Source organism: Sesamum indicum, linkage group LG13 (genome assembly GCF_026168435.1).
Source record: "Sesamum indicum cultivar Baizhima isolate 11 linkage group LG13, ASM2616843v1, whole genome shotgun sequence".
NCBI lineage: Eukaryota > Viridiplantae > Streptophyta > Magnoliopsida > Lamiales > Pedaliaceae > Sesamum > Sesamum indicum.
The window spans coordinates 8,285,478-8,312,824 of NC_142669.1; the positions used below are offsets into that span (position 1 = coordinate 8,285,478).

The window sequence follows — 27,347 nt, forward strand, 5'->3', positions numbered from 1 at the left end:
TGTATTTCCCCAATCACATTAGCTGCTCATACATTCTACACATAATTGCACTCTCTTTTTTTTCATATTATAATATGTAAACTTTCTTTAATTGATAGAGTTATTACTATTTTACATAGAAAAAGACCTTATACTAATTTTTTAACAAAGAAAAACAATTATAACTTAATTAAATTTAATAACAAATAAAAGAGAATTCACCATATGAATTCTTTGAATAAAGATAAAGACTTAACTAAACTCATTCCTTTCTCATGTGAGAAAATAAAATATAAAAACATTGTTTTAAGTACATATAATAAATAATATATAATACTACAAATATATCATAACTTAAATTGTGTAATAATAAACAATACATAATATTATAAAATATACTATAACTTAAAATGAAATACATAAAATTCGGTAATTGGACTAATAAGTTGTAGAACTTAATAAATTGAATAAGTTAGTTATTTTTCCAACTTTTTAAAATCACAAAAAACTTGTACATGTCAAAACCATCACTTTGTGTCTATACCACCTCTTCTTTTTCTTTTTTTTTTTTTTTCATAATAGGTATATATATAGATGATACATTCCATTGCATAAATACATTGATTAAAACATAATGAATGTTGAAATCCGTTCCCTTACGTCAACCTCCGAATAGTGAAAAGGGAAGAAAAACGAAACAAGAGAATATAAGTTCATACGTGCCAAATATAGTACAAAATCATGGATCCGTCTTTACACCCATCATTAATAATTCATAGCTAAAAAACCAAAAACCCCAGACCCATATTCACAGAGATGAACAAACATCCAGACACAGCAGCAATGTACAACTGATTGCATGTCATGGAACCATGCGTGCATTTCAACCACAGAACCCACATCTAATCGCGCGCTTATAAACTAAAATCATCACAGATGTGGCGTTAATAAATAGACGTTTCAAGTCGACAACCACAGCAACATGAGGAATAATGCGGAACATCTAGTGGTGTGTCAATATTGCAAACACAACATGGCATACCATTTTAAAAAAAAAAAAAATCAATCCCTGCAGTTAACAGTGATGATACCTGGAAAAGTCGCAACTGCTTTTCTCCTACTTCAAGGGTCAGTACATGGGAGGAGGAAAAAAATCTACAACTTTTATCTGGGTGTACACAACAAGCTTCTGCGGTTAATTCTATGGACGCCTCCTAAGTGACATGAGTTAATAACCACTAACAGTAATAAATTACAGCTGCCTTAACTCAGGGTGAAGAAGATTACACTACACAAATAGCGAGAAACAAACATGAATTACGATGAGTGAGGGAAACGATGAAGCTGAAGAGGTAAGGTTATAGTGTACACCAGCCTTCGTGTTGCCTCTTCTAGCTAGCTAGCTTGTCAGCCCTTCACATCTACACTAGAAGCCTTCTTTTCATCTTTCTCCACATCACCGTCATCCTCTTCGTCATCTGCCTCATCAGCATCAGCTAGTTTTGTGAGCTCATCCTGAATCATGAGCTTTATTGATGATTTTCTAGGCGTCAGATCCTTGTTGAACCGCTTAGCTGAAATGGAAAAGAAGTTTTATCATGCCAGACTAAAATGAGCAAACGCACAAATATTTCAGTTCCAGAAGATGTAACATTCCGTTCAAGCAGTACACTTTCAAGTAGCAGTTGCTACACGAATTCACCAAGCAGAACAGAACCTCTAGGCTCATCTGATCCAACTGGGTTCATCAGCAATCACTTTAAAAGATCTAACTCTGTGGCAGCTATTTCCTTTTCCTCTTTGTCAAGATTGTTTGCATAGGTGGCATACAACAGGAACATTTGTCATGTAGATATATTACATCCAATGTGGAACCAGAACCATAATCATAAACAAAAAAATATGTCCTAATAACAAAGATTAACAATGGCACAGCTCTGTCTACACCAACCACAGGGCAAGGAGATTTAACACAAATGAAGAAACAGAGAAGGGGGCATGCAGAGTTAGAAAGAAATTCTTACTCGACAGGAGACAGTAAAGATCATATTCATTATTCTTCAAAACAAAAAGAAAAGAAAGAACGCAAAGGAAAAAAGCACAGTGGAATCTTACAAAGTAGCTTCAGAATGTCGGTGAAGGTAGCCTGCAAAACAGAAGTACATTAAGGAAAATAAAAAACAGAATAAGAATACAACTATTGAATAAACAACCTAAAAGTAAGCTGAAGATATAAGTTGTCCTCACTTTAATCCAATTTGTTTTGAACTGCAATCGGAAGAAAAGTACCTAATCTACCCCAAAAAACCAATGACTCAAAAATGAATTTTACATTGCTCTCTATGAATGCCAAGTCAATGGAGCAGCATCAAGATGATAACTTGACAAAAAGACATCTGATTCCAAGTTATACCCTAGATAAAAATGAAAAGTAAAATTTCCAGAACGTCAGAGATTTTTCTGGACCATGTAAAAGACATGGTGTGCCTTCCCCTTCCTCTAACCCCCAACCAAATACATAAAAGAAGAGACATTTTAAAGACTAACCGTATTGAAGTCAACCTCCTTGAGGATTTCACAAATCACAGTTCTGAGTTTATCATCGCTTGGCTTTAATATCTCCTCCTTCAGTTTCTCTTTCACTTTCAAAACTTTCTTCCCTGCATTCAAACAAAATGCAACACAATTTTCAGATAACTGATTTAACTAATAAAGAATTTGATATCACAAACGACCAGTTGAAAGATTCAGCAGACAACTGATAAAAGGAGAACAAACATGATCCTCACCCGTGCTCTCCTTTGATGCTGATTTCTTTGGAGTTGATGACTTCTCTATCTGTTCCTCTTTCTTTTTACCAGAAGACTTCTTTGCACTTGTGTCATTATTGCTTTTTGAACGACTTGGTGGTGGTTTCGCTGGTGTCTTCTTTGGCGGAGGACTAGTCTTTTTAGAGATTGTTACTTTCTTGGTCTTGGCTTTTCCAGAAGATTCCTTCTTCGCAGAAGACTTTGTTGATCCTCGCTTCTGCTTTTCTTTGTCCTCATCCGACTCCCCTTCAGATTCACTTTCTTTCTCCTCACTTTCAGCTTGTTCAGACATCTCATCATCTGATTTTTCCTGAACACCATTTACATCTTCCACTTTCTCTTCTTCTGATTCGTCTTCTGATTCAGGAGGGCTGCTCTTTGTCTCTCCACTCTTTTTAGATGCACTTTCAGCTTTCTTTCGATTCTGAGAATGTCATACACAAAGATAGCAGAATTTCACTTGTAAGGTTTCACACATCAACTTCAATATGTCTGACACTTAAGATCTCTTTTCTTTCAATTGCCTTTCACAGCCAAGTTTTAAGAAAGAAATCAACAGTGGTCTGGACTTTCCTCTCAGCTTATTCCTCTTTTCCTTTATATTTTTGTATGTCTTTTTTTCAAGGGTTTCTTGTGAATGTGCTTAAAAGGCTTAAACCCCAAACAACCTCCGTGACTATTACACATTAACTACACCATCTAGGTAAGTAATGCCCCAACTGCAAGAAAAGGCAACCATGAGCCTATGACTTCATGTTCCCTTATCTACTATTCATTTAATTCCATTCCTTCAGTGTTGATATCGGGTGGGCTAGAAACACATGAACCCCCCCCCCCAATCCCCGACATGTCACCTGCAGAAGCAAATATTTGAAACTCCTAAATTGACTATTCTTCACTACAGTAGAAAATGCCAAAACTGCCACAAAAGACTCAACACGTGCCTTGGCAAGAGTGGCTGCATTGTATGCGTGTGGCTGTGGGCATCCATGCATATACCTTTTAGATAACAGACCCCCCAAAAAGATAAGAAAAAAGGGGAGAAAACACTAAGAAAGTACGAATAATGGCATAATGATTATAAGATCTTGAGCAAAGTAAGTCAGATGTATCCCACTATCAGTCAACCTTCCCAAGAAAATATTCAATACCGACAGAAAGTACCTTCGCTGATCCTTTTGATGGCGAGCTACTCCCAGATGCTGATTTGCTGACCCTCTTTCTCTTTTTCCCCTTAATTTACAGGTCAATATACATGAGGATGTGTATATTTAAGCCAACTGGGGAAGAAATTAACATTGCCAAAAAATTCCCTACAGAATGCTTAACTTAGTATCAGACCTGCTCTTTTTCAGCAATCAAATCAGAGGTAGTTGCGTGAGGTTCGACCAAAAATTCTATCAACTTGGCAATTATATCTTCCTGAAACGAAATAATGGAGATTTAATATTTATAAAATAGCAAGCTAAGCAGTTGAGATTCTGCGTAGCGCAACAATGTTCTTACTCTATTCAGTTTGTTAGGCCGATAATAACAATCTATAAAGCAATAGTATCTCAACAACCAGGATATTTTGATCAAGAAATGCTGATGAGTTGAGAGACAAAATTTTTCTATAAGCCTACACAAAACAACATTCAACATGCATGCTTATGAACTTTGCATCCTTAAATTGGGGTGGAAAGAAATCAACAGACCTTCCTGGTATTAGCCTTGGAAATTGGTATATCAAGGACATCGCAGAACTCTACTAGTTTCTCCTTGACGCACTTGTCAAGTTTTTCTTTGACTTTAATCATTTGCTTTTCCTGAGAAAAAGCTCATTTGGAAACTAAAAGTTATAACTTTTCTAAGAAGAGCAAGAGATTTTGTCAACAGTAACTCATTGTTAAGTTTTTCCTCACCTCATTATCATGCCAAACAAACCCAGAGAACCTTGAAATATTGCTCTTCACTTGAGCAGCCTGAACAAGTCAAATAAGCATGACAACAAGTACAAATAAGAGATGAGTTAATAACAAAGAACCCTATTTCAGTTCCAAAATAAGAAGATGAAAAGATTATTGGTGGCAGACACTAAATAACTATAATTTACTCTAGTGATAACGACAGAAAACTTTAAGAATAATTTATGAGAATATAGTTTCAGGGAAAAAGAAGCTGCAGTGAGGTTTTTAAGTTTATTTTGCAATCCCCAAAATAAAGTGAATCGAGGAATCTACCTTAAACTAAATGATAATTCAATATGCATTTTTCACAGAAAATATTTTTGGGTAGTATAATACGAAATGATGGCATATGAAGTTCATTGCAATTCCAAGAAGTAAGACTTCAGAGCCTTACCTTTCCTCTCCTCCCAAAAATAATAGTATGCAGCAATTTGAACGTATCATCGGTCTTCTTTCTTGACAACTTATATGCCACTGAAAAAAAATATGGCTCAGAAATTTACATTTATACCGGGTTACCAGAAACACCAGAAATTTTATTACAGCAAATACGAACAAGTTTGTAATCAATTTTGAGAGAAAAAATAATGTAATCCAACCAAATAGTGGAAGAGAAAAAATAATTATAGAACAAAACGCAGCATAATGTATCACCCATTGCAGGGCAGAGGCTGGATGTCCATGTGCAAAATGTGAATGACATAAAGGGCAATGGAGTTAGATTACACCGTACCATTTGGGATATCTTTCAGCGCTGTTCCACGACCCTGCAAACAAACAATAGTGGATCAAAGAGTAAATATTCAACAAGAAGTCCTAATCTTCTACTACATAGATCAAATAATTTCCTTCAGAAATGGGTGCAAAGAACAGAATCAAGACTTAAAGGCCACACCTTCTCAATATGGAATTCCCTAGCAGAGTCCTTCTCGATAGTAGCAACCAACCTTTCTACAGATTTCCTTTCGCGTATAGGGCGTTCAATTGTGGAAATAGCGGGGGTCTTCGGCTCCTTTTCCTTTTTCTCTGCTGAGGTTTTTGGCTCTTTCTTCTTTTTCTCAGTTGGGGTTTTCTGTTCCTTCTCCTCTTCTTCCGGCTCCTTCTTCTTACTTTTATCCGTCTTCCCAGCACTACTCTTTGACCTGGGGCGTTTCTTCGAGCCTTTCTCTTCCTTAGGCACTTCTGGCTTATCTTCATCCTCTTTCACTCCGTCAGCCTCTTCTTCAACATTATCCTCAGACTCTTTGTTGGTTTTCTCCGCAGATTCTTCCTCCATTTCCTCACTCTTGGGTTCCTCATTTCCATCTTCTCCACCGGTTTCCTGCTTTTCTTTGTCAGCATCAGTCTCTTCCTTTCCTTCTTCTTTTTCTCCTTCTTTTGCTGCTTCCTTTTCTCCTTCTTCTGCTCCTTTTTCACCTGCTTTTGCTACTTCTTTCTCATCTTCTTTTGCTACTTCTTTCTCATCTTCTTTTGCTACTTCTTTCTCATCTTCTTTTGCTAGTTCTTTCTCATCTTCTTTTGCTACTTCTTTCTCATCTTCTTTTGCTGCTTCTTCTCCACCTTCTTTTGCAACTTCGTTTGCTACCTTGTCATCCTCTGCCTTCTCTTCAATTTTACTGCTTTCCTTGACCTCTTCTTTGTCCACATCCATTTCCTCAGCCTCAACTTTGTCAGCATCTCTTTTATCTTCTTCCATCTCTGTCACTCCATCATGCTGCTCCCCTTTCTTATCTGTTACAGCCTCAGTTTTTTCCTCCACCTCAGTCTTTTTCTCCTCCTCCGTGCTTCCATTTGCCACAGGCTCAAGCTTTTCAGACACCACATCTTCCTCACCCATAACAACTAAAACTGAAATGCAGACCTCAACCAAACACTGTTTCTGCTAGCCCAAACTATGCTAAAAACCAAAATTCAAACAAATAACTCTAACATATTAATACATCAATCGACAAAAAGAAAAAAATGCTAAAAGCTACGAGTATTAAGTCAAAAAGTCTGCACTTGATGTGCTGAACCCAAAAGCCAACGTAATACACATACACCCTGCATCTCCAGCCAAAAATTATAAACAGAAAGGGAACAACAAGCTGCCGTACGAGCAGCAAAATATATCACATGCACAATTGAAACTAAAAACCTCCCTTTCATTTCACAAACTTTTACACCTAGACAAAGTGCATACAAACGGGAAAAAGATAAAAAGAAAAAACGCATGCCCGCAAACAGGAATTCTACATGCCCTCGCAAAGATCTACAGAATTACACCACAGTCACCAGTTCATCAAAACAGACAAATAAGCAGACCTCTCCAGCCGGATAAAAAAGCAGCACAAACGCAATAAATAGTTGAAAATTCGCAAACATAATTCAAAACCCTAACCCGCAAGAGGAGAATTCAACCACCAAAAAACAAAGGAACCATCAAACTCAAAATAAGTTCCACAAGCTCAAAATAAAAGAAAATTGAAGAGGAAAAGCACGAAACTCACAGAAACTGAAAGCCAAAAATTTCAAGATTCAAGAGCTCGTTCCGAAGCTCAGTGTCCCACTTGAGTGATTTTAGAATTTTCTCTCTCCCTCTAATTTGCGTTTTGTACTTATTCGCACTCCGAACCCATCCTCGCTTTGGGGGGGCGCTGTATATTTATACTGCGGACGTCAAATCCGGATTTTAAATCCAGTTTAATGCCATGTCGGATCGGGGGGCTAGACACTGGGCGGAATTCTAAAACGGGACAGCAATGATCGGATTTAGCAGGAGCGTATTGAATTGACGGCTGAGATTGCCTGGACCTGCAAAGATAAGTTGACTCACGGCAGTACTTGATTTAGCTGGGCCATTTATGGACCGGGCTGAGTTCCGTGGCCCAAACTAATTCAATTGTGCTATTATCAATTATTATTAAAAAAAAAAAAAACAATTGTGCTATCATAGAGGGAATTTATTAAAAAAATATCAAAAAAAAAAAATTAGTAAAGTAGGGTAAAATTAAAGGTGTTAGAAAAGTAAGTGGCACCGCGATTACTTACCACAGTGCCACAATTTTTTATTTAAAAAAAACAAATTTTTTATATCACCGCGGTGACATTATTTTTAAAAAAAAAAAAAATTTAATGTGTCTCCGCGGTGACAAATTTTTTTTTTAAAAAAAAAATATTTCATGATGAATTGCTGTCAACTTCTCATTAAAATTTTCACACCATTATGGAGAGTTGTCAACCATCAAATATACCATTCGAGTCCCCTTGATGAGACGAACATTTCCCTACAAACAATTTCAAGTTTTATCAATCGTAAATAATAAATTTTTAGCACGAACACCGCACCTTTTGGCCGTCGATTCACCGCCACCGGAGTGACCCACGATCACGAACCACCGCCACTGGACTCGCCTCGACCTAATGGTTCTAACGAGACCAACCTAGTTCAATTTTATTAAATATTTGTTAAGATATGAAAATTTGAAGTTTTTTCTGCCGAAAATTCGCGCTTCACCTGTTTGCTGTCATTTCTCCACCGTCAGGACGAATCACAGATTAAGACCATAGCCATTCGAATCGTGTTGTCCAAACGATTCCAACAAAATCAATATTGCTCAATTTCATCAAGTATTTGTTTGTTCAATTTTTAAAATAGTTATAATTTTATTAAATTTTATTTATTAATTAATAATACTATTTATAATTAATTAATAATACTATTTATAATTAATTAATAATATTATTTATAAAAATAATAAATTAATAATACTATTTATAATTAATTAATAATTAATAATACTATTTAGACCAGTCTTGCTCAATTTCATCAAGTATTTGTTGAGATTTGAAAATTTGAAGATTTTTTCACCAAAAATTCGCTGAAACTGTTTGTCAAATTCATTTTCTTTTTTTTTTGTTTATTCAATTAAAATACATATATTTTAAAATATTTATAATTTTATTAAATTCTATTTAATTAATTATAAAATAGTATTATTAATTAATTATAAATAGTATTATTCAATTAATAATATTATTTATAATTAGTTAATAGTACTATTTATAATTAATTAATAATTAATAATTAATAATACTATTTAGACTAGTCTTGCTCAATTTCATCAAGTATTTGTTGAGATTTGAAAATTTGAAGATTTTTTCACCAAAAATTCGCTGAAACTGTTTGTCAAATTCTTTTTTTTTTTTTGTTTGTTCAATTAAAATACATATATTTTAAAATATTTATAATTTTATTAAATTCTATTTAATTAATTATAAATAGTATTATTAATTAATTAAATAGAATTTAATAAAATTATAACTATTTTAAAAATTGAACAAACAAATACTTGATAAAATTGAGCAAGATTGATCTTGTTGGAATCGTCTGGATGACACGATTCGAACGGCTATGGTCTTAATCTGTGATTCGTCCTGACGGTGGAGAAATGGCAGCAAACAGATTCAGCGCAAATTTTTGGCGGAAAAACTTCAAATTTTCATATCTTAACAAATATTTAATAAAATTAAACTAGGTTGGTCTCGTTAGAACCTTTAGGTCAAGGCGAGTCCAGTGGCAGTGGTTCGTGTTCATGGGTCGCTCCGGTGGCGGCGAATCGACGGTCGAAAGATGCGGTGTTCGTGCTAAAAATTCATTATTTACGATTGATAAAACTTGAAATTGTTTGTGGGGAAATGTTCGTTTCATCAAGGGGAGTCGAACGGTATATTTGATGGTTGACAACTCGTCATAATGGTGCCGAAATTTTAACGAGAAGTTGACAACAATTCGTCGTGAAATATATATTTTTTTTAAAAAAAAAAAGATTGTCACCGCGGTTTTCAACCGCGGTGACACATTAATTTTTTTTTTTTTTTGAAAAATAATGTCACCGCCGTTGGCATCCGCGGTGACACAAAGAATTTGTTTTTTTTAAATAAAAAATTGTGGCATCACGGTGTCACTTACTTTTCTAACACATCCAATTTCACCCTACTTTACTAACTTTTTTTTTTTTTTTTGCATTTTTTTAATAAATTCCCCCTGTCATAGCACTGTTTGGAGGATATTTCTATCAATATTTACTGTTAGATTAAGATATCATTCGTGCATCACTTGTCGTTTAAGCCACGAGTGATTAAAAAAACTTTAAAATTATTAAAACTTTCAGAATCAAACTAAGTTAAATCGTTTATTATAATTTATTGAGCAAATTATAATTTTAAATTCAGAGTAAAACCGCATTATATTTATTGATTTGATTTGGCCTAATACTGAAACAACGGCTAAATATATATCATGAAAGCTCATATTCAAACTTCTCCGGACAAGTTCTTCTTTACTTTTCTGTCTTTTTTTAATGTAAAAAATTTAGTAAAAGATAACATTTGTAAAAACTAATTTGAAATGATTTTTTCATTAAATTTAAATCAATATGAATAATTAAATATTTTATTTTTATTTTTATCACTTTGATTTGTATAAATTAAGGTTTCTAATGTTTTTAATTAAATTATTATGTATTTGACCTTCAAATACCCTAATGCTTTGTTACTTTTATCAATTAAAGAGTTTTAACAATATATCTTTTTTCTTTTTGCCAGGATCTATGTTATTTGTTATAAGTGTTAAAATCGTATTAAAATTGCACGAAATCGGGTCAACTGCACTTTTAAATTTGATTTAAAAGTAACATTTTGATAAATTATTTTTGCAAAACTGCAAGACAATTCAATTTGAAAATAATTTAGGAAAAAATCGAAATTACATCGTGATCACTCCTAATTTGAGAGACTTGAGACTTCACGTGTCTATTGCACATCATCTAAATCGAAAACCCCAATAGTACCTTCCCAATCAAGAGAAGAAAATAGTAGAGCTAAATTTGTGTTTGGATAGTGATAACTTATATGCGTGTTTAGGATTGTGTTTATGTATTTTGAAAATGGGCATAAAAGGAGCGTATGTTCCAATTCTTATTAGCCGTTAAAGACTCTAGCTTGTATCATTGCAGAGGGATTTGTAACTTGTATAGAGTGGCGATGATTGGAGCATAGATAAGCGGGTTCGGGGTGGGTTTGAATTTGTGTTTTCTTGAAACTAAGTAGAATATTTGTAAAATACTATTCTTTTACAAAAATATTTATTTATTTATTTATTTTTTTTTTTGGGGGGGGGGAATGGGTAAGTAGTGGTATTTTGAAACAATAATTATAATTATATAAAAAAAATTCATTTGAAAATGTTTGGTAAAACAATTGGTATAGTACCAATTTATCTGTAAAAGTTGCTTAAGTGGACGTTGTTTGGTCCAGTGGAATACTACCCCAAAATTTTGTTAAAGGGTTGATAAATTATAAAGAAGCTGTCAACACTCCTAGATGCTCAGCTATCCCTAAGAAACTTCGAACTTCGGTTGCATTCTTCAGCACTCTTGATTTCATAATGGTCTTCACCTTATACCCCATCACCAGATATTGCATGTTCTAGAAAAACTACTTGATTCGCCCAAAACTTGCACTTGCTTATCTTAGTGTACTCGAAAAATAGAAAAGAGTGTGCACAATATTTATAAATAGTGTTACAGCTCGTAAAAGAGAAAAAGAGTCGTAAACAAGCTTAATTTATTTACAAAAATACCTTAAAAGCAATAAACATATTCTTCAGCAACTTAGAGCTCACAGATTCATATTTTTATCTAATTAAATTTAAACTATAATTTAAAAAAGCACTTAATTTTTGTGTTTTTACAACGGGTTTTGAATTCGTTTGTATTCAATTCAAACTCGTTCCGTTGTCATTCCTAGAGCCTACGTATCAAAATATAGAAGAGAATATAATCTTTATCGGGATATAAAGTAAAAAAGGGAATAGCAATTTCTGAGTGAAGATTCGGGGAAAGGGCATCCTCGTGATTAAGGAAGGAGCGCTTTTGAGCCGCCACGTTTATAGACAAATGGCCGAATAGAAAAAGATTTTATCATAGTGTTAGGGTTTTGCTTTTCACCTTTTTCCTTTCTTTCTCAAATCAGAGGTTCGATTTCTACACTCTTTATATCATCCATTGAAGTTCTGAACTTTGCTTCAATTGATTGGGGCGACCTGTGATTTGCGGTTGGTGGATTGAGGCGGATTGTATCGGTGGGAATCGGAAATCGATGATCAGAAGCATCACATGGAACCTTCTCCAGTGCAGACCACTCCTTCCGTTGAAGAGGATGAGTGGGGTATTTTCGCATTTTCCCTATTTTGTTTCAATTTAATTAGAAAATTTGCTGTTTTTTCTTCCGGGGTTTATTGCTGTTCTGTGTTCTGAAGATTGATTTGCTGCTTACTTATGTTCGTTGGTTGGGGTCGCCTTTGTGATTTAGGATCCTTGTCACTTTTGTTCAGTGGAGATTGAAGCAGTATATATGTGAAGATTATAGTTGACAATATCAAATTTGGGCGTCGGTTGTGAAATTAGGACAATTTTAACATTTGAATTGATTCTTCAGGAATTTCAATTCTGGAGCTCCAATTTTGTGCTGCCGAATAGAATTCTGATTCTTTTATTTTTTGATGTTATGGATTTCGTTTACTGTTTTTCATTGATGTTTCTGTTTGCTATGTTTATAAACATGATATGCTATTTGCTTATGTGGTGTTCATGAGCCTTTGGATGATGAGAGTAATATGATCGAATATATATATCTAGAAATGTGACCTCTATGTTAGATTTGATTTACTGGAAAGGTTGGCGATGATGATATATAGTTGAGGCTTTTCAGGGGCTTGAACTATTGGTTAAGTGTTGAATGATGTGTGTAATATCAAAGCAACATAAATTGATAAATCTGTTTGCTTAAGCTTGCCTATTTGTACCAAAGCATTTTCTTCCCCAACTTTACTACAAAAAATTACCAGCGCATCTCTCAGATGTAAGAAATATGGTAAAACTAAGGATGCATATGAAAGACTATAATAATAGTTCATCTGAATTGATATACATCCGTGAAAATTTTCCAGTATATGCACGCAGTAAACCTCTCATCAATATGATAAATGCAACTAAAATCCCTTTTTGTACTCTGCTTATTGCACTTTACTTAAATTCTTGATACACAGTTCACTTTTGGAAAACACGAATTGAAGATTTACTACATGTGAATTCCAAATCTTTCTGTTGGTGGGGCCATCTTCCTGGATTCTGATTGATCTTAATTATCATCTAAATGGTTGCAAAACGGATGTACTCAATTTGATGTTTTAACTGCTTCCTTATAAATGTTCCAGCACCATGAAGGGGCCCATGCAAGCAACGACGTGCAGATTGACTTTTTGTAGTAATGTTCCCATTTGAGTGGCCTCCACCAGCTACAGTAAAAACATACCTATCTTAGTATGGTTAGCGAATGCTTTTGACTGGTTAATAATGAAATAAAGTAAATGTACTGTTTTGGTCTGTATATAGTTGTTTCATCACGACTTATGCTATCTAATGTACACTTTTGGTCTTTATGCAAATGCTAATACCCTGTGTACTTGCATTTTGGTTTGTTTTGCTAGACACTGATGGATTTGTAATTCCAAGCTTGGGAATTGAAGACCCAGAACAAAATAGAACTGATTCTCCAAGAGCAGATGATTCTAAGCCGTCCGAAGTTAAGGTAGTATGATAATCTCTATATTAGAAGCTGAATTTTTTTATCTCGTGACACTTATTAGCTTTCAGTTCATGTGGTTGAAATGGATCTCAATAACTGATGTCATGTTTTGGCAGGCAAGAAAAGAAGAGAACATATATCTGGGACCCCACGGTGCTCCTCCATCTCAAGCAAAACAGCAAGAGCATAACTCTTCTAGCCGCAAGCAGAGGTTTAAGCAGAAACTTAAGGAAGCTGATAGACGATACAGTGGAACTGGGCGAGAGAATAAGGTGGATAATTTAAGGGAGCTTGTGGGTGGCGGTAAAATGCCCGTGATTGCATCGAAGAGTTCTCCTAGGGAATGGCTTGATCCTCATTGTCATGAGTCGCAATTTGAGAGGAGGCACCTGCATTAGGTTCTTAAGATCTGTTCAATAGTTTTCTTCTCCCTTTTTTTCTTTTCTCTTTTCTCTCTCGCTTCTTGCGTCTGTTGTTACTCCAATAAGATCTCATCTCACTCGTACATTTGAGTAACTTGAAAATATACACAGCTTCAAGTCTATGTATTTTGTCAATAACAACTCTCTTGCAATTATCTGGAGCGCTGCTCTACAGTTTCTCGCTTTGATGACATTGTGAAGTTTAATTTTTCAAATTATATTACAAATTTAACCGACTTCGATGAGGTAAAACTTTTTTGTCCGAGTCAAATGAGGACAAATTCGAACTAATCACGTGATAAATATATTTACTCTTAGATTTTCTAGGGTTTGGGTTAGAATTACTCATCCAATATAAAGCTAACACGAAAAGTTTAATCAAATTCGAATAAATTATACGTTAAGTATAATATATTTATTATATAATTGGTATATAATTAAAAAGAAACATTAAATTACATTATAAATATATATTTACTATATAATTGATTCGATTTACTTATAAAAAAAATTATATTTATTTTAACGTGTAACGAATCGATTTCAAACTAGCTCAGCAATAATAAAATTTGAATTGAACGTGCTATGATTTGATTTTCTCCAAATGCTTGGGATGGCGTGAATTTTAGTACGGAGAATGGGCCAAGACTAACAGGGTTTTTCACTAAAAGCTATTTGCTTAAACAAAAAAGTAGCCGACACCTGACAACCAATATTTGGCTATTTTCCAGCCCAGTATCGATTTTGCAGTCAATGACCTGTCATCCCTTCATCAAATTCTCATCTTCAGACTTCCCATAAGTTTCTCAAAATCAATTTAAATTCAAATAATTTATAGTTTTAATAAAAAAATTAAAATGAACTTAAAGAATATGTTTTTTTTTTTTTTTTTACTTATGGAAAAATTTACTTACTTTAGTCCACTTATGTCGAATCAGTCATATTACAAGTACATGTTCTTCTAAAATTTAGTATATTTACAAATATATCTCATGAGAAATTCCATATCCTAATTTTGACGACAGTCCAAAAATTAATCCAATCCATTAGTTTTTGTTAGATTTTCATCCATTTATTATGACCACACCAACCAAAACATCTTCATGGATTATAAAATATAATTTTTATTTATTTTTTTTAAATATTCTTTTTACGAACTAATTGGACAAATTTTCAGATTATTTCATACACTTTGCCATTTTTTCTTTTCTTTTTTTAAATACAATAGGAATAAATGTTGCAATTCCGAGCTCCATACATCAATTACATAATTTTATCAAATATCATGAATATCAGTCATTTTTCAAACAACAAAAAATATTCATAATTAAATATAACTATTCAGGTAATTTTATTTTTTATAAATTATACGTAAATTACATAATAAATATATATCATAGTCAGCAAATAGTTAATTTAAATTAAAAGTAAAATGATTGGCACACATGTCCTAGTCCTAAGTTTTCAAATCAAGCTATTTCATATGAATCATTTCTTTTGATATAAAAAGCATCAACATTAGCAAGTTAAGGTCAATGCCTTATATCATTTCCAATTCACTTTTTTCTTGAAAAAGGTAAATAGTAAATAAAAAATAAGTATTTTATTTTAGAATTGTAAATAAAAAATAGATTTTCATTTTAGATCAATCAAAAATTAAATCTGACAATGGTTCCGACCCAAATCCGGACCCGTCCCGATTGAGGTGGGTTTTGAACCTTTAGGCAGGTCTCATGACGAGTCTTGTGTTTTAGTTGTATGGACTGGGATCTGTTTCAATTTTTTTAAATATTTTTTGTATATTTTATATATACTCATATAAAATATTTTTATACAAATATAAAAAATTATGTATAATATATTTATACTTACACGTAATACATAAAGTTAATATGTTATAAATTAAAGTAATAATATAAAGAGTTTATAAACATTTTAAATGTATATATATAAGATATATTCTAAAATATTTAATATTTCGATGCTTAAAACATGCACATATAATTATAAAAAAATTTATTTTCAACAATATTTTCCTCTCATATTTATGAAGTTACGCTAGTATAATATATATATATATATAAATATTATATTTTAAAAAATTAATGAAGTCTATTGTGTCGAACTCGATGGGTCTAAGGTCCAAATTTTTCTTGACGGTACAGGTATTCAATTTTCGGCAAAATCACTTCGTTGTTATCCATAGATAACGTTTGGTTGTATAATAATTTTCATCTTGTCTTGTGTAATTTTTCCGATTGCATGTGTGATTGTTTGTGAGTAATTTTTTTAAAAAATTATGTTTCTAATACAATTTACGACTCTAAATAAAGATTATGAAATATAGTGATTCTATTTTCTTTCTTATTTAATAATTTTCGACGTCAAATTTATAGTTTTATGAAAGTATGTTGGGAAAAAAGGCAATGGGCATTTGGGGAAATTGCCCTTTCAACTTCTTCCTCAAATCATAAAAAAGAAAAACGTGAACCAAATCAGCAACACGGACTGTAAATATTCACTTCCCTCATAGCTTGCAAAACAGAGAGAGACAGAGAGAGAGAGTTCTCCGAGGTCGGCCATGGAAATCACGGAAAAGCTTCTCAAGTTCAAGTTCCACATTCTCGCGACTTTTGCTTTCAGTTTCTTAATCATCTCTGTTTGCTATCTAGCGCCTCGTTTTCTCGACATATTGAAGTACTTCTGGCCGCTCCTCGTTTCTACAGCACTGTTTCTGGTCGCCGTCGTTGTTTTTGACCGGATTTCTCCACTGTCGGTCGAATCTCCCGGCGAGAAAGCCGGGGAAGGGTTGTTGGAATTCGTTGCCGGCGAACCGGCAACCGGAGAAGTAGAGGCAGCAGCGGAAGAGGAAAGCGTCAAAGCCGAGTAACGCTTTTGTAAATTACTCTTGACGTTTTCTTTTTTTGTGTGTTAACCCTATTTTGTAGAATGGAATTATAGCCTGGAATAATCAGATGATGATCACTTTCATGGAATTAATTGATGCTTTTGCCTAAACATTTTTTGCTTTTCAAATTTGAATTCATTTTCAGATTGTGGAATTATTGATTGGATTTGGATTATGCAGATGAGACAGAGCCAAGACGGTGAGATTCACTAATTCTGATAACCACCAATCATCTCTGAAAATTCCTTATCATCCATCATATGACTAGTAATTGCGGATCCCCCCTTTCTTTGATCTTCTTTTTTGCGTCTTATTTTTCAAAACCCAAAAACGTTTGGCAAAGATTTTATCGGAGAAAAAGAATCCCTAACTTATATGCTCAAATCACCAAACTGCTACACACACACACACATATATATATATATATAACCTTCAATTATTATGTATATCAGATAACACACGGAATATTTTATGATGTGTTATTGATATGACATTGTTAATTCTTTATAGTACAAATCCATCCCTTAAAATACAACAAAAGGGTACATTTCAAGTTCCAATACCATCGTAAAACCACCATCCTACAAAGATCTTCTCGGTAACCACAACACTGAGAGTCTTGGAAGCAAAGGTCCTAGGCATTGGGGCCTTGTAGCTGTGCTGGGTTATATTTGATGGGCTTGGCCCATGATGTTGATCAAGATTAATAGGCCGGCAATTGGATACAGGCATCAAATTTCTCTAACCCATACGAAAAAGTTACAGTACTTCAAAGGAGTTGAGTAATGCTTTTGCTTAATATAGTCGTGTTGCATATATCACAGAGGTTTTGGGACCCATTCATTCACAGGTTTTACGGGATCAAAGTTCTATAGCCACTCCAAAAAACATGAATATAGGTACAAAGCACAACAGATGCACGTAAGAGTCAGCCTCATGAGCGTGAAAATCCTCAGTCTCTTAAATCCCAAATGACATCTGAGGTGGAAGCAAGTAAAGTTACACGTTTTCCCCAACAAACTCATTAAATACACAAATATAGGAGAAAGATTGATAACTTACAGATGAGAGTTAAAACGCACGGAATCAGGGTCTCATCGGACCTGATTGTGCGAGCATCAAGTCGCAGGTGGACAACGTTCCAGATTGATCGACATCAAGGTTTTCAAACTCTTCCAGCAGAAGTGAGATATCTTCTTGATTGATCTTCCCCATCTCTTTCAGTTTATATATAATGAATTCAGCAGCCCTGTTGCAAGATAATCAAGATTAATCTCGAGAAACAGAGCTATTAAGAAAATAATTAAGAATGGATGTGTCATAATGTTGATTAGGTCATAAATAACTGACCCAACATTCCCATCGGCATCGATATCAGCTGCCTCCAAATCCACATTTGTCATTTTCTTGGTAAGAACATATTCGACAACTGCTTTCTGTCTGCTCTCAGTGTTAAGCTCAGCAATATAACACAAGAACTGAGCCAAACAAATAGTGCTTGTCAAAATCCAAAATACTGCAAAAACACGTCCAGCCTTTGTCGAGAAGCTTTTATCTCCATAACCCAAAGTCGTGATGGTTGAGCAAACACAGTAGAATGCATCAACAAGGTTCAATTTCTCAACTGTAGCTAGAAAGACTGTCCCACCTGCAAAGAGCAGTACAAGAAGGCCCATCATCATAAAACACTTATATCGAACTTTGTTGGTTTCCATCTCTTGGAGAATTTCAGTTGGGCCAAGTTTTTCCTGCATATGCAATGCCTTAATAAGCAATATTTCCTGCTTTTCCACAAGGTAGTCGGCTCCTTTGCTTAGCGTTAGGCCAACCAGAGCCATCCCCGAGAAGACAAAAGCACAAGCAAGAAGTTTTGTAGCCGTACTACTAGGCACTAGGTCTCCGTATCCAACAGTAGTCATGGTCACAATGCAAAAGTAAACAGAATCAAGAACCCCATCTGTTTTCTCTCCCTTGATCTCATCCATGACAAAGTAAAAGCAAATGGTACCAATAGCCAAGTAGAAAATTAAATAGATGATCACCCTTCTGAAACTGGGATGAATGCTATCTAAAAAGGATTCTGAACGTGGAGGTGACTGTGCCTCATCCTTGCCATTAATTTCACCAGGAACAAATTCAGCTAAAGGAGCACTTCTACATCGCCGAAATCTTCTCCTCTTAGGATGAGACTTACAATCACTTTGACTCGTGGGAGTCAATAGTCCTATTAATAAGGACTTCTCGTCATCACCAGCCATTCAACTGTGGACAACTGAACTACGAAACGGAAACCCCTGTGCGAACTACAACTTAGTTAATGGCAGTCTGAGATAATCCTTTGGCCATTCAAAACTCAATCTCGTCCCCTCAATTATGTTACTAATAACTTTTTTTGAACTTTTCTACTGTGTTGAAATTCTACGGAGATCAGGATCAAACGAAACAGTATATTAGCTTTAAACAGTTATTGAGAGAGTAAAACATAATACAGAAACAACCAATAGAAAACCGATCCAATAAGTTCACAAGTACTTCAATCATTTCAGTCCCGGGTAAAATTCTAATTCGATCAGTTTCCTAAATTTCCGATCATTCATGCTCTGCAAGAAACAGCAACTGCGATAGACTATCCAAAAAGCGCAAATCTGTCCTATGATTCAGGACATTCTCAAAAACAGTAACAAAAAACTATCATCACATCCTGAATCGCACAAGTTAAGGCATTGGACACCAAAAATCGCAGGTTCGCTGCTGATCTTAACCACTCAGAAGACACCTATCATAATTCAAGCAAAAACAACTGAAGAAAACAAAGATAACAAAAGAAGCAGAAAGCTGCCATAATTCAGCAACAATTAAATTAAACAGAAGCGAAGATCCAGCAACTAGAATGCGAAAACACAACATCACACACTAGACAATCCGAAAAGTTGACTTACGAGTCGAAGTGCGAGATCCTCTCCAGAACTACGTCGAAGTTCTTCTCTGGTGTTACAAAGTGTTGGACCGGTTCGCCTAGAACCGCTGGTACACACACACGGAGCTCACTCGGTTTGAATTGGGAGTGGGTCCAAATTCCAGAACAAACTGATGGACAATTTGGGGTGGGGGGTTTAGGGATTGGATTCTGAAGATGTTTGGTGCTGTTTGTCCATTACTACTATTAGTCGCTTCTCATACAATAACGACTTTTAAATAATTTTATTGGATGCCATTGCCATTCTGACAATTTTTCAAACATACTCAGATGTTTGATACGCATTACTTTGCAATTTTAAAGGAATTTCACTTTAATTTTGTTAACTACTCTTTCAAGAGATTTTTCTTTTACAAATTCAACTATTATAAAATAATTCTATAATTGAGACGTGATATACAATAGAGATTTCGACGAACCTTTTTATCAATGTTTTAATTTTTTTAGCTACACCGGTAAAAACTACAACACATGAATTGTATGGCCGTGGTCGTAGTCGTAGTCGTGGGCTATGACTATTTACTATGATCATTTATTTTTAATCTTGGCTAATGTGATATTTCTTCTAGTACTATTTGGTATAGGTTAGGTCAATTTAATTAATTTTTCGACCAAATTCAATATTCGCAATTCTTCATAATTTTAACTACTCCACAATTATGAACCCGCACTTTGCAGTCTGATTGAGCTAGACAAGTTGCGACGATTTTAATAATTTTTTTTATATTTATAATTTTATAGTTCTCAATTAAAGTCATAAGCAAATTCATAAAGGTATGAATAAAAATTTACATACCAAATAAATTAACAACATTAAAGATACAGCGGATTGATTCTTTGATAGACAGATTAAAAACGTGTTTTATTCTTTTTAACATAAAGATCACTTTTACGTGTAAGGTGCTAATTGCTAACAGTCTTCTATTTATCTTAATATTTGATACTATTTTAGTTATTATTATATATTTATAAAAAAAATGTTCAGAGATTAAATTTAAATGAATCTGAGAAAACTAAACTCATCAGAGAAAAAATTATCTTAAAGTTAATAACAAAATGAAATCCTCAATTCTTTATTAGAACTGATAAGATAATTTTTAAAGTGAAATTAACATTTAATACAAATGATATATATAATACCAATGTTATATATTTACACGTTCGCATTTTGAGTCCTACATGAATTGATTTTTATAATTTAATCCCGTAAATTTAAAATTTTGGTAATCTCAATAATTTTTCAACTAATTTAATGAGAAAAATTGCGTATGATTTGCACAAGACCAAAAATGTCGACCGCATATAAGTTATAAGACTGAAATTGTAATTTAATTATGCAATGTGAAAATCACATACAAATTTTCAGTCAAATTGCCTAAAAAACAAATAAAAAGTGCCAAAAGTTAAAATTATTATACTAAATATGAAAATAAATGTGTGCAAAGCAAAAAATGCTATCCCATAAATCACACAACTATAAAATATTAAAATTACATTTTTCTCCAACCACAACTTATATATTTTTAGGAATTCATTATTTAAAAACTTTAATGTGTTGGAAAATATCCATAAATTAATTGAAGTTCATGATAGAGATTTACAACTTAATTAATATATATAAAAGGTCTAAATACACCTAAATTGTGCGTGAAGGGCACTTACATTTTTAAATTATAAAACGTAATAAAATAGCCTCTCATAATATAAACTAATTCTTTTATAATGAAAATGTCCTTATTATTTAATATAAAAATGGGATTCTTAATATTTTATTGAAACTAATTAATAAAATGTATAATTTAAAAACTTAAATTAACAATTAATGCAAATTAAATCCTGTTATTTAGATATTTAGTTATGGATGTGTGTTGCATATTTGGGGATGAGTTTGAGGTAACCCTCACATTGCGCGCTGCAGTTGCTATAATTCCTGAACATGAACAGCCTTGGAGATGTATAAATACCTTCTTCCTCCCTTGTGGAAAAATCACTCCTGCGGTACTCTTCCCTCTTTACATATATATATAATATATATTCCAACATATCTGGAATCACTGGGGTTCATAATCCCAGTGATTTACCCCCCAAGAAGAGTACCAATCTTATACAGCAAATAAACAGGAGCGAGAGCACCAAGAACCCGAATCATCAATGGCGCTCAATCTTTATCGATTTTCATCGCTCCTCTTGTTCTTCATCCTGTTCCCGCTTTCTGCCACTCTGCCGAAAGCTTTCGCCAAGATCGCCGAATTTGATGAGGATCTGCGCAGGAGGGCTGCCGAGTCCTACCAGGAGTCCCTCAAGGCCTACAATCCGAACCCTCTTAATCTCACCGGTGAATCCTACTTATTCGCTGAGCAGAGGAGGGACATGAAGGAAGATGATTGCAAGGCTGAGAACCCCATTGATCGTTGCTGGAGGTGTGACCCTGACTGGGATAAGAACAGGAAGAAGTTGGCTGATTGCGCAAGAGGGTTCGGGCACACCACCTCTGGTGGGAAAGATGGGAAGTACTACGTCGTGGATGATCCATCCGATGACGACATGGACCACCCTAAGCCTGGAACTCTTCGCCATGCCGTCCTCCAGACTGAGCCCTTGTGGATCATCTTCAAGCACAGCATGGTGATTAAGCTCAAGAACGAGCTGCTTATGACTAGTGATAAGACGATTGATGGAAGGGGCGTACTGGTCCATATTGCGTATGGGGCGGGAATTACTATTCAATTTGTGCACAACGTTATAATCCATAACATTTGGGTTCACAACATTGTTCCCACCTCGGGTGGAATGATCAGGGACACGATGACGCATATCGGCCTACGTACGCAGGCCGACGGTGATGCCATCAGCATTTACAGTTCAAACCACGTATGGATCGACCATTGCTCCCTGTCTAAAGCAACCGACGGGCTAATCGACGTGATTGAAGGTTCCACGGCCATCACCATCTCCAACTGCAAGTTCAACAGGCACAACGACGTGATGCTCCTGGGCGCACACGACAGCAACTCCAAAGACGCGATCATGCAAGTGACGGTGGCGTTCAACAAGTTCGGAAAAGGGCTGATCCAGAGGATGCCAAGAGTACGATGGGGTTTCGCCCATGTGGTGAACAACGATTACCAGCAGTGGGAGCTGTACGCCATCGGCGGAAGCGCGCACCCGACCATCGTCAGCCAGGGCAACAGGTTCAGAGCCTCAAACTACCCGTACACGAAGGAGGTGACGAAGAGAGATTACGCCACAAAGGAGGAGTGGATGAAATGGCAATGGCGATCGGAAGGCGATCTGTTCAAGAACGGAGCATACTTCAGAGAATCAGGGCCACCACTATCACAGAACAAGGCGAATCCACTGGAAGGTCAGAATTTGATCAAGTACAGACCAGGATCGTTCGTGGGAAAGCTCACACGGTGGGCTGGTGCTCTCAGGTGCCGGAAGGGCAAACTCTGTTGATCTGTTTGCTTCTATTGGAGGCAAACATATGTGACAGGAGGAATTGTAAAGCGTGCAGAAACTCCTCCTCCAATATATTTATGAATAACAATCTTTCTGCCGATTTATATATATATAAAATACCTTACCCTCATTTTTAATTATCTCAGTATTTATTATTTTCTGACAAGTACGAAACTCAAACACAATAACATGTTTAGGGGTAAAATTGTTCGAAAATCAGACAGAGGATTAAAAGTAAACAATTTCGTAAGTTACTATACCTAAATAAAAATGGACATAATTATCGAATTAAAATTAAAATTACTGTACCTAAATAAAAATGGACATAATTATCGAATTAAAATTAAAATTAGGCATACTTAACGGATTAAAATAATAATTTTTTCTTTCTAAAAATGTCCTTTTTACCCATGTAAGCTGCTCATATTCAATCAATCACAATGTAGGGATTTGTAAAGATTTGATCTGACCTGATCCCCACCAACTCATAGTGCATCCGCATTTTCACTCTTTCCTACTCTCTTTATTTCAATGCGAATATTTCCCTTTTCAGGAATCGCGAATTAACACAATTCCGAAGATTCGCACACGATTTTAAGTCCCTTTTTTTCCTTAACTAACACGCTTTCACTGCATCAATATTGGAAATAGCGATATTGCAAAGATATATTTCTCATTTAAAATAAAAGTCGTAGTAGAGCATGACATTCCATATCTCTAAGTCGTGATCAATAACCGAAACTGATGGAGCCTTATGCTGAAGCGGTAATAAAATCAACTTTTTTTTCTTTTTTACAAATTATTGATTTGTTTTTATTACAATAGAGGTGACGTCGAGCTAGAGATGCTGGTTTTGAACTCAGGGCTCGATGCCAACTCGATCAATTGGTTGATGATTTTTGGTTTTGCGTATAAATGTAGAGTTGTGTGTTGAAGGTGAATGTTCATTGCCAGGCGTGTAAGATGAGCATGTTGGAAGTTCTCGGTTCTATTTGTGGTAATCATCTAATACTCCCTACTCTTGTTTTTTTTTTTTTTTTCATAGTTTATTTGAAAAATTATCTTTTGTAGGAAAATTTTAACGGTAAGATTGAGATTTCGAAGTTTTTTATTTCGGGTTTGAGTTTTATTTATATGGATGTATGTTTGCTTGTTCGCAGTTTATTTATATGGATGTACTGATGGAGTTTTGAGTGTATTTGTGTATTGTATATATTATTAAATTCATTATTTTTATTTTTAAAAATAATAACGACAAACTTAATAAGTTTTTTTTATTTAAATTGAGTTTAGTTAAAAAAAAGCAAATTGCAGCGAGCATCGTTGGTTATTGTTATTTTTTCTAAATTGTGTGCTAATTGCATCGTTATTGTAATTTTGTGCGGGTTAAAATGTTTTGGCAGGCCAGAATTGGAGGCCCGGAAATATGGGTATATGTTTATTTTTATAGTATTTTTTTTTATCTCATCCACTTAGTTAGAGATAAATTGTAAATTTGGAGAAATTATTTTATTTAGGATAAAAGTTCATTTGGAATTACTTTTTTGTTAGGGAAATATAATGTGGACATAAATTCTGAGGAGGGATTGGCCCGAGTGCACGCCGTGGTGGATCCGAACCTACTTTTGAAAGCCTTGGCAAGGACCGGGTACCACGCAGAGTTGAAATGGGTCAAGCTCCACCACCCGAATCTGAATACAAGTCATTATTACCACAATCATTATGATTCGTACAACAAAAGTAATTATGAATACGGATACAACTACGGAGATGACCCGTATAGCTATAGGCGAGCTCTTCCGGATCCATTTCCTTATTATGGCCACATATCCAACCAGTACGCCCCGACAAGATCCATTTCCCCCTACTTCCACGGGTCAAACCCGTACTACTACGGGTCGACCCTGCCACCGGCAAGGTACGTCCCGTCCTACCCACCCAAAGAGTACGACCCGTATGCTGATGAACCGATCAGCTTTTGCAGTATAATGTGATTTTTTGCATACTTTTTCTTTCCCCCCTCTAAATTTATGTTCTTTTTTAAGTACCAACATAGACTAAAATTTCCATCAGTGGAAAAATTGCGCTACATGACATTTTAACTAACCATGACTACATAATAATTATTAATTATTTCAGCAGATGAGACCAAAATATCGATTACAATTAAAAATTATGTTCGATATTTTGATCATACGATAAATACTAATTAATCGTTCTGTATCGACCAACACAAAAGCAACCACTAATCTCCTACGAATCTCCTCCGACATCCCTACTTTCTTTTACCTTTTTTGTACGCCTATCTGTGTTTTTTTATAGGAATGATTACATTTATAGATACTTTCTTTTTTCATAAATTTTTTTTTTATAGATATATGATTTTTTAAAAGAATGAATGGTTAAGTGTCAATGATATCGACGTTTTTTATGGGTGTATATGTAATTATTCATAAAATATGAGTGATTTCTGTAAATAGATAATAAGTTGGGGAATGTAAATGTAATTATCCCTTTTTACAAAGTATGAAGTTTTGTTAAACGAGCACATAAATTGTTGGGGAAAATAATAATGTAATATTAATATCCTAAAACGTACCCGTTGCATGTAAATTCTTTTATAATTTATACAAAATAAGATTTCAACTTAAAACCTTTTGTTTAGTATGCCTTTGATATCATGTTAAATAATTCATTATTTAAAAATTTAAATTGATAGAAAAAAGAAATCGTTTAATACTGAATATAAGGTCCAAAATGACCCACTAAAAAAAGTTAAATTGATCGAGAAATTATCACATGTCTTGCATGTGACTTAATTAATTTAGAGTTTTTTAAAATTTTCAAGCCACTTTTACCGACATATCATGAGAACGTAAAGGAAAAATAAAATTCCAATCCTATAATTATGGACACGTGTCGCATTTAGTCCAAATATCAGTAAAATAAAATGTTACATCAACAATACATATCGAAAAATTTAAATTGAAAAAGAAATTACCATAATCTAGAAAAAATTACAATTTTAGTCATGTAATTTAGGGGAGTGACATTTTCAGTCCTGCACAAATTGATTTTCGTAATTTAGTCATATAATTTTATAATTTGGCAATTTTAGTTCTTTTCCGACCAATTTGATCGGGAATTGCAATTTTAGTATTGTAAATAAATTCATGAAGGACCAAAAATGCCAACTCTCCCAAGTTATAGGATTAAAAATGCCAAAGTCTCCTAAGTTACAAGACTAAAATTACAATTTAATTGAGTTATATTACAAGTTACATACAATTTTTCGACCAAATTGACCTTTAAAAGGATGAAAATCAAAATTTTAAAATTACACGACTAAATTAAAAAAAATCAATTTGTGCAGAATTAAATTACCATCCCCATATATTACAAGACTAAAATTCCATCCCCCCACAATAATCTAACTCAAAGTTACCACATGATTGAAGGACAAGGATGAAAAAGAAGTAGGAAGTGTCATTTTATTGGGTAGTGCGTATCTTACTATAAAAACGACGGCACTTCATTGTGCTCTTTTATGTTGGTAATAATGTGAAGTACTGGGAGGTTCTAGATTTCGTTCCATCATTTACGTGGTTTTGATTAAAACTTGAATAAGTGAGAAAGAGCACTTGTGATAGAGAGGCTCTTGCACTATAAAAAATCAAGAATTCTTGAAAATGAAAGCCCATGTGATTCTAGCCTCATCTATCCCTACAATACTTCACAATTTTTTATTTTTTTATTTTGGTGAATTAAAATTATTGAGCAAAACAATAATGATGATTAAAGCAAAGATTTCAAGCATATTTTATGTATTAATTAAGTCAATATTTTGGCACAAGTTGTAAGATTATTTGTTTTGCAGATCCATTTTCTTCTTAGTTCTTAGGATTTTGTCAAAAGAAATTTGTGTCCATTGTTTACTATGCTTTGTTGCAAGCATAATATGCTATTTTGCGTGTAGTTTAAAGGTATTGGATTCGAATTTCACTCATCAGCTCATGTGGGAGTTGCGTAATTATAGCTTGAAGTTACATGCATGGCCTGCACTTCTTAATAATATAAAAAATGGACAAAGACCAACGTCAGTCTTATTCGAGTCGTACTGATCCCGCCACATTCTGAGTCGAATATAACACTCATAGACTCACGATGACCGCACGATCATTTATGCATTGGTAGTCCATGTGTAGCCGTACA

The 27,347-nt window shown here is 34.3% G+C and overlaps 4 protein-coding genes and 1 pseudogene across 8 annotated transcripts; 3 read left to right on the forward strand and 2 right to left on the reverse strand.

Annotated features, from left to right (window-relative positions):
• Positions 1-999: 999 nt before the first annotated feature.
• LOC105155223 (DEK domain-containing chromatin-associated protein 3) lies at positions 1,000-7,387 on the reverse strand. Its single transcript, XM_088877267.1, has 12 exons — positions 7,228-7,387; positions 5,634-6,635; positions 5,472-5,505; positions 5,133-5,212; positions 4,694-4,753; positions 4,487-4,597; positions 4,131-4,211; positions 3,954-4,022; positions 2,769-3,213; positions 2,527-2,639; positions 2,095-2,125; positions 1,000-1,553 (listed from the first exon to the last, which is right to left on the reverse strand). The coding sequence occupies exons 2-12, from the start codon at positions 6,573-6,575 to the stop codon at positions 1,387-1,389; spliced, it is 2,133 nt and encodes a 710-aa protein (XP_088733393.1). The 5' UTR covers positions 6,576-6,635; positions 7,228-7,387; the 3' UTR covers positions 1,000-1,386.
• A 4,277-nt stretch (positions 7,388-11,664) lies between these two features.
• On the forward strand, positions 11,665-13,943 carry LOC105176602 (Na-translocating NADH-quinone reductase subunit A). The gene is made up of 3 exons (XM_011099467.3): positions 11,665-11,947; positions 13,269-13,369; positions 13,483-13,943. Exons 1-3 carry the CDS (start codon positions 11,896-11,898, stop codon positions 13,762-13,764), a joined length of 435 nt encoding a protein of 144 aa, XP_011097769.1. The 5' UTR covers positions 11,665-11,895; the 3' UTR covers positions 13,765-13,943.
• A 3,206-nt stretch (positions 13,944-17,149) lies between these two features.
• On the reverse strand, positions 17,150-19,814 carry KCO1 (Outward rectifying potassium channel protein). Of its 5 annotated transcripts, none has more exons than XM_011099470.3 (4): positions 19,636-19,814; positions 18,047-18,990; positions 17,759-17,945; positions 17,150-17,674 (listed from the first exon to the last, which is right to left on the reverse strand). In XM_011099470.3, the coding sequence occupies exons 2-3, from the start codon at positions 18,952-18,954 to the stop codon at positions 17,783-17,785; spliced, it is 1,071 nt and encodes a 356-aa protein (XP_011097772.1). In that variant the 5' UTR covers positions 18,955-18,990; positions 19,636-19,814; the 3' UTR covers positions 17,150-17,674; positions 17,759-17,782. The 5 variants fall into 5 exon arrangements, with proteins under 5 accessions (XP_011097772.1, XP_011097773.1, XP_011097771.1 ...); XM_011099471.3 differs by having other exon boundaries at positions 18,047-18,999; XM_011099469.3 differs by having other exon boundaries at positions 18,047-19,114.
• Positions 19,815-21,652: 1,838 nt separating this feature from the next.
• Positions 21,653-23,265, forward strand: LOC105176604 (pectate lyase pseudogene; annotated as a pseudogene).
• Positions 23,266-23,879: 614 nt separating this feature from the next.
• Positions 23,880-25,098, forward strand: LOC148784464 (hydroxyproline-rich glycoprotein family protein). The gene is given in 4 exon segments (XM_088876846.1): positions 23,880-23,900; positions 24,057-24,132; positions 24,687-25,046; positions 25,049-25,098. Coding segments are annotated over 4 exon segments (507 nt in total).
• The last annotated feature ends 2,249 nt before the right edge of the window (positions 25,099-27,347 follow it).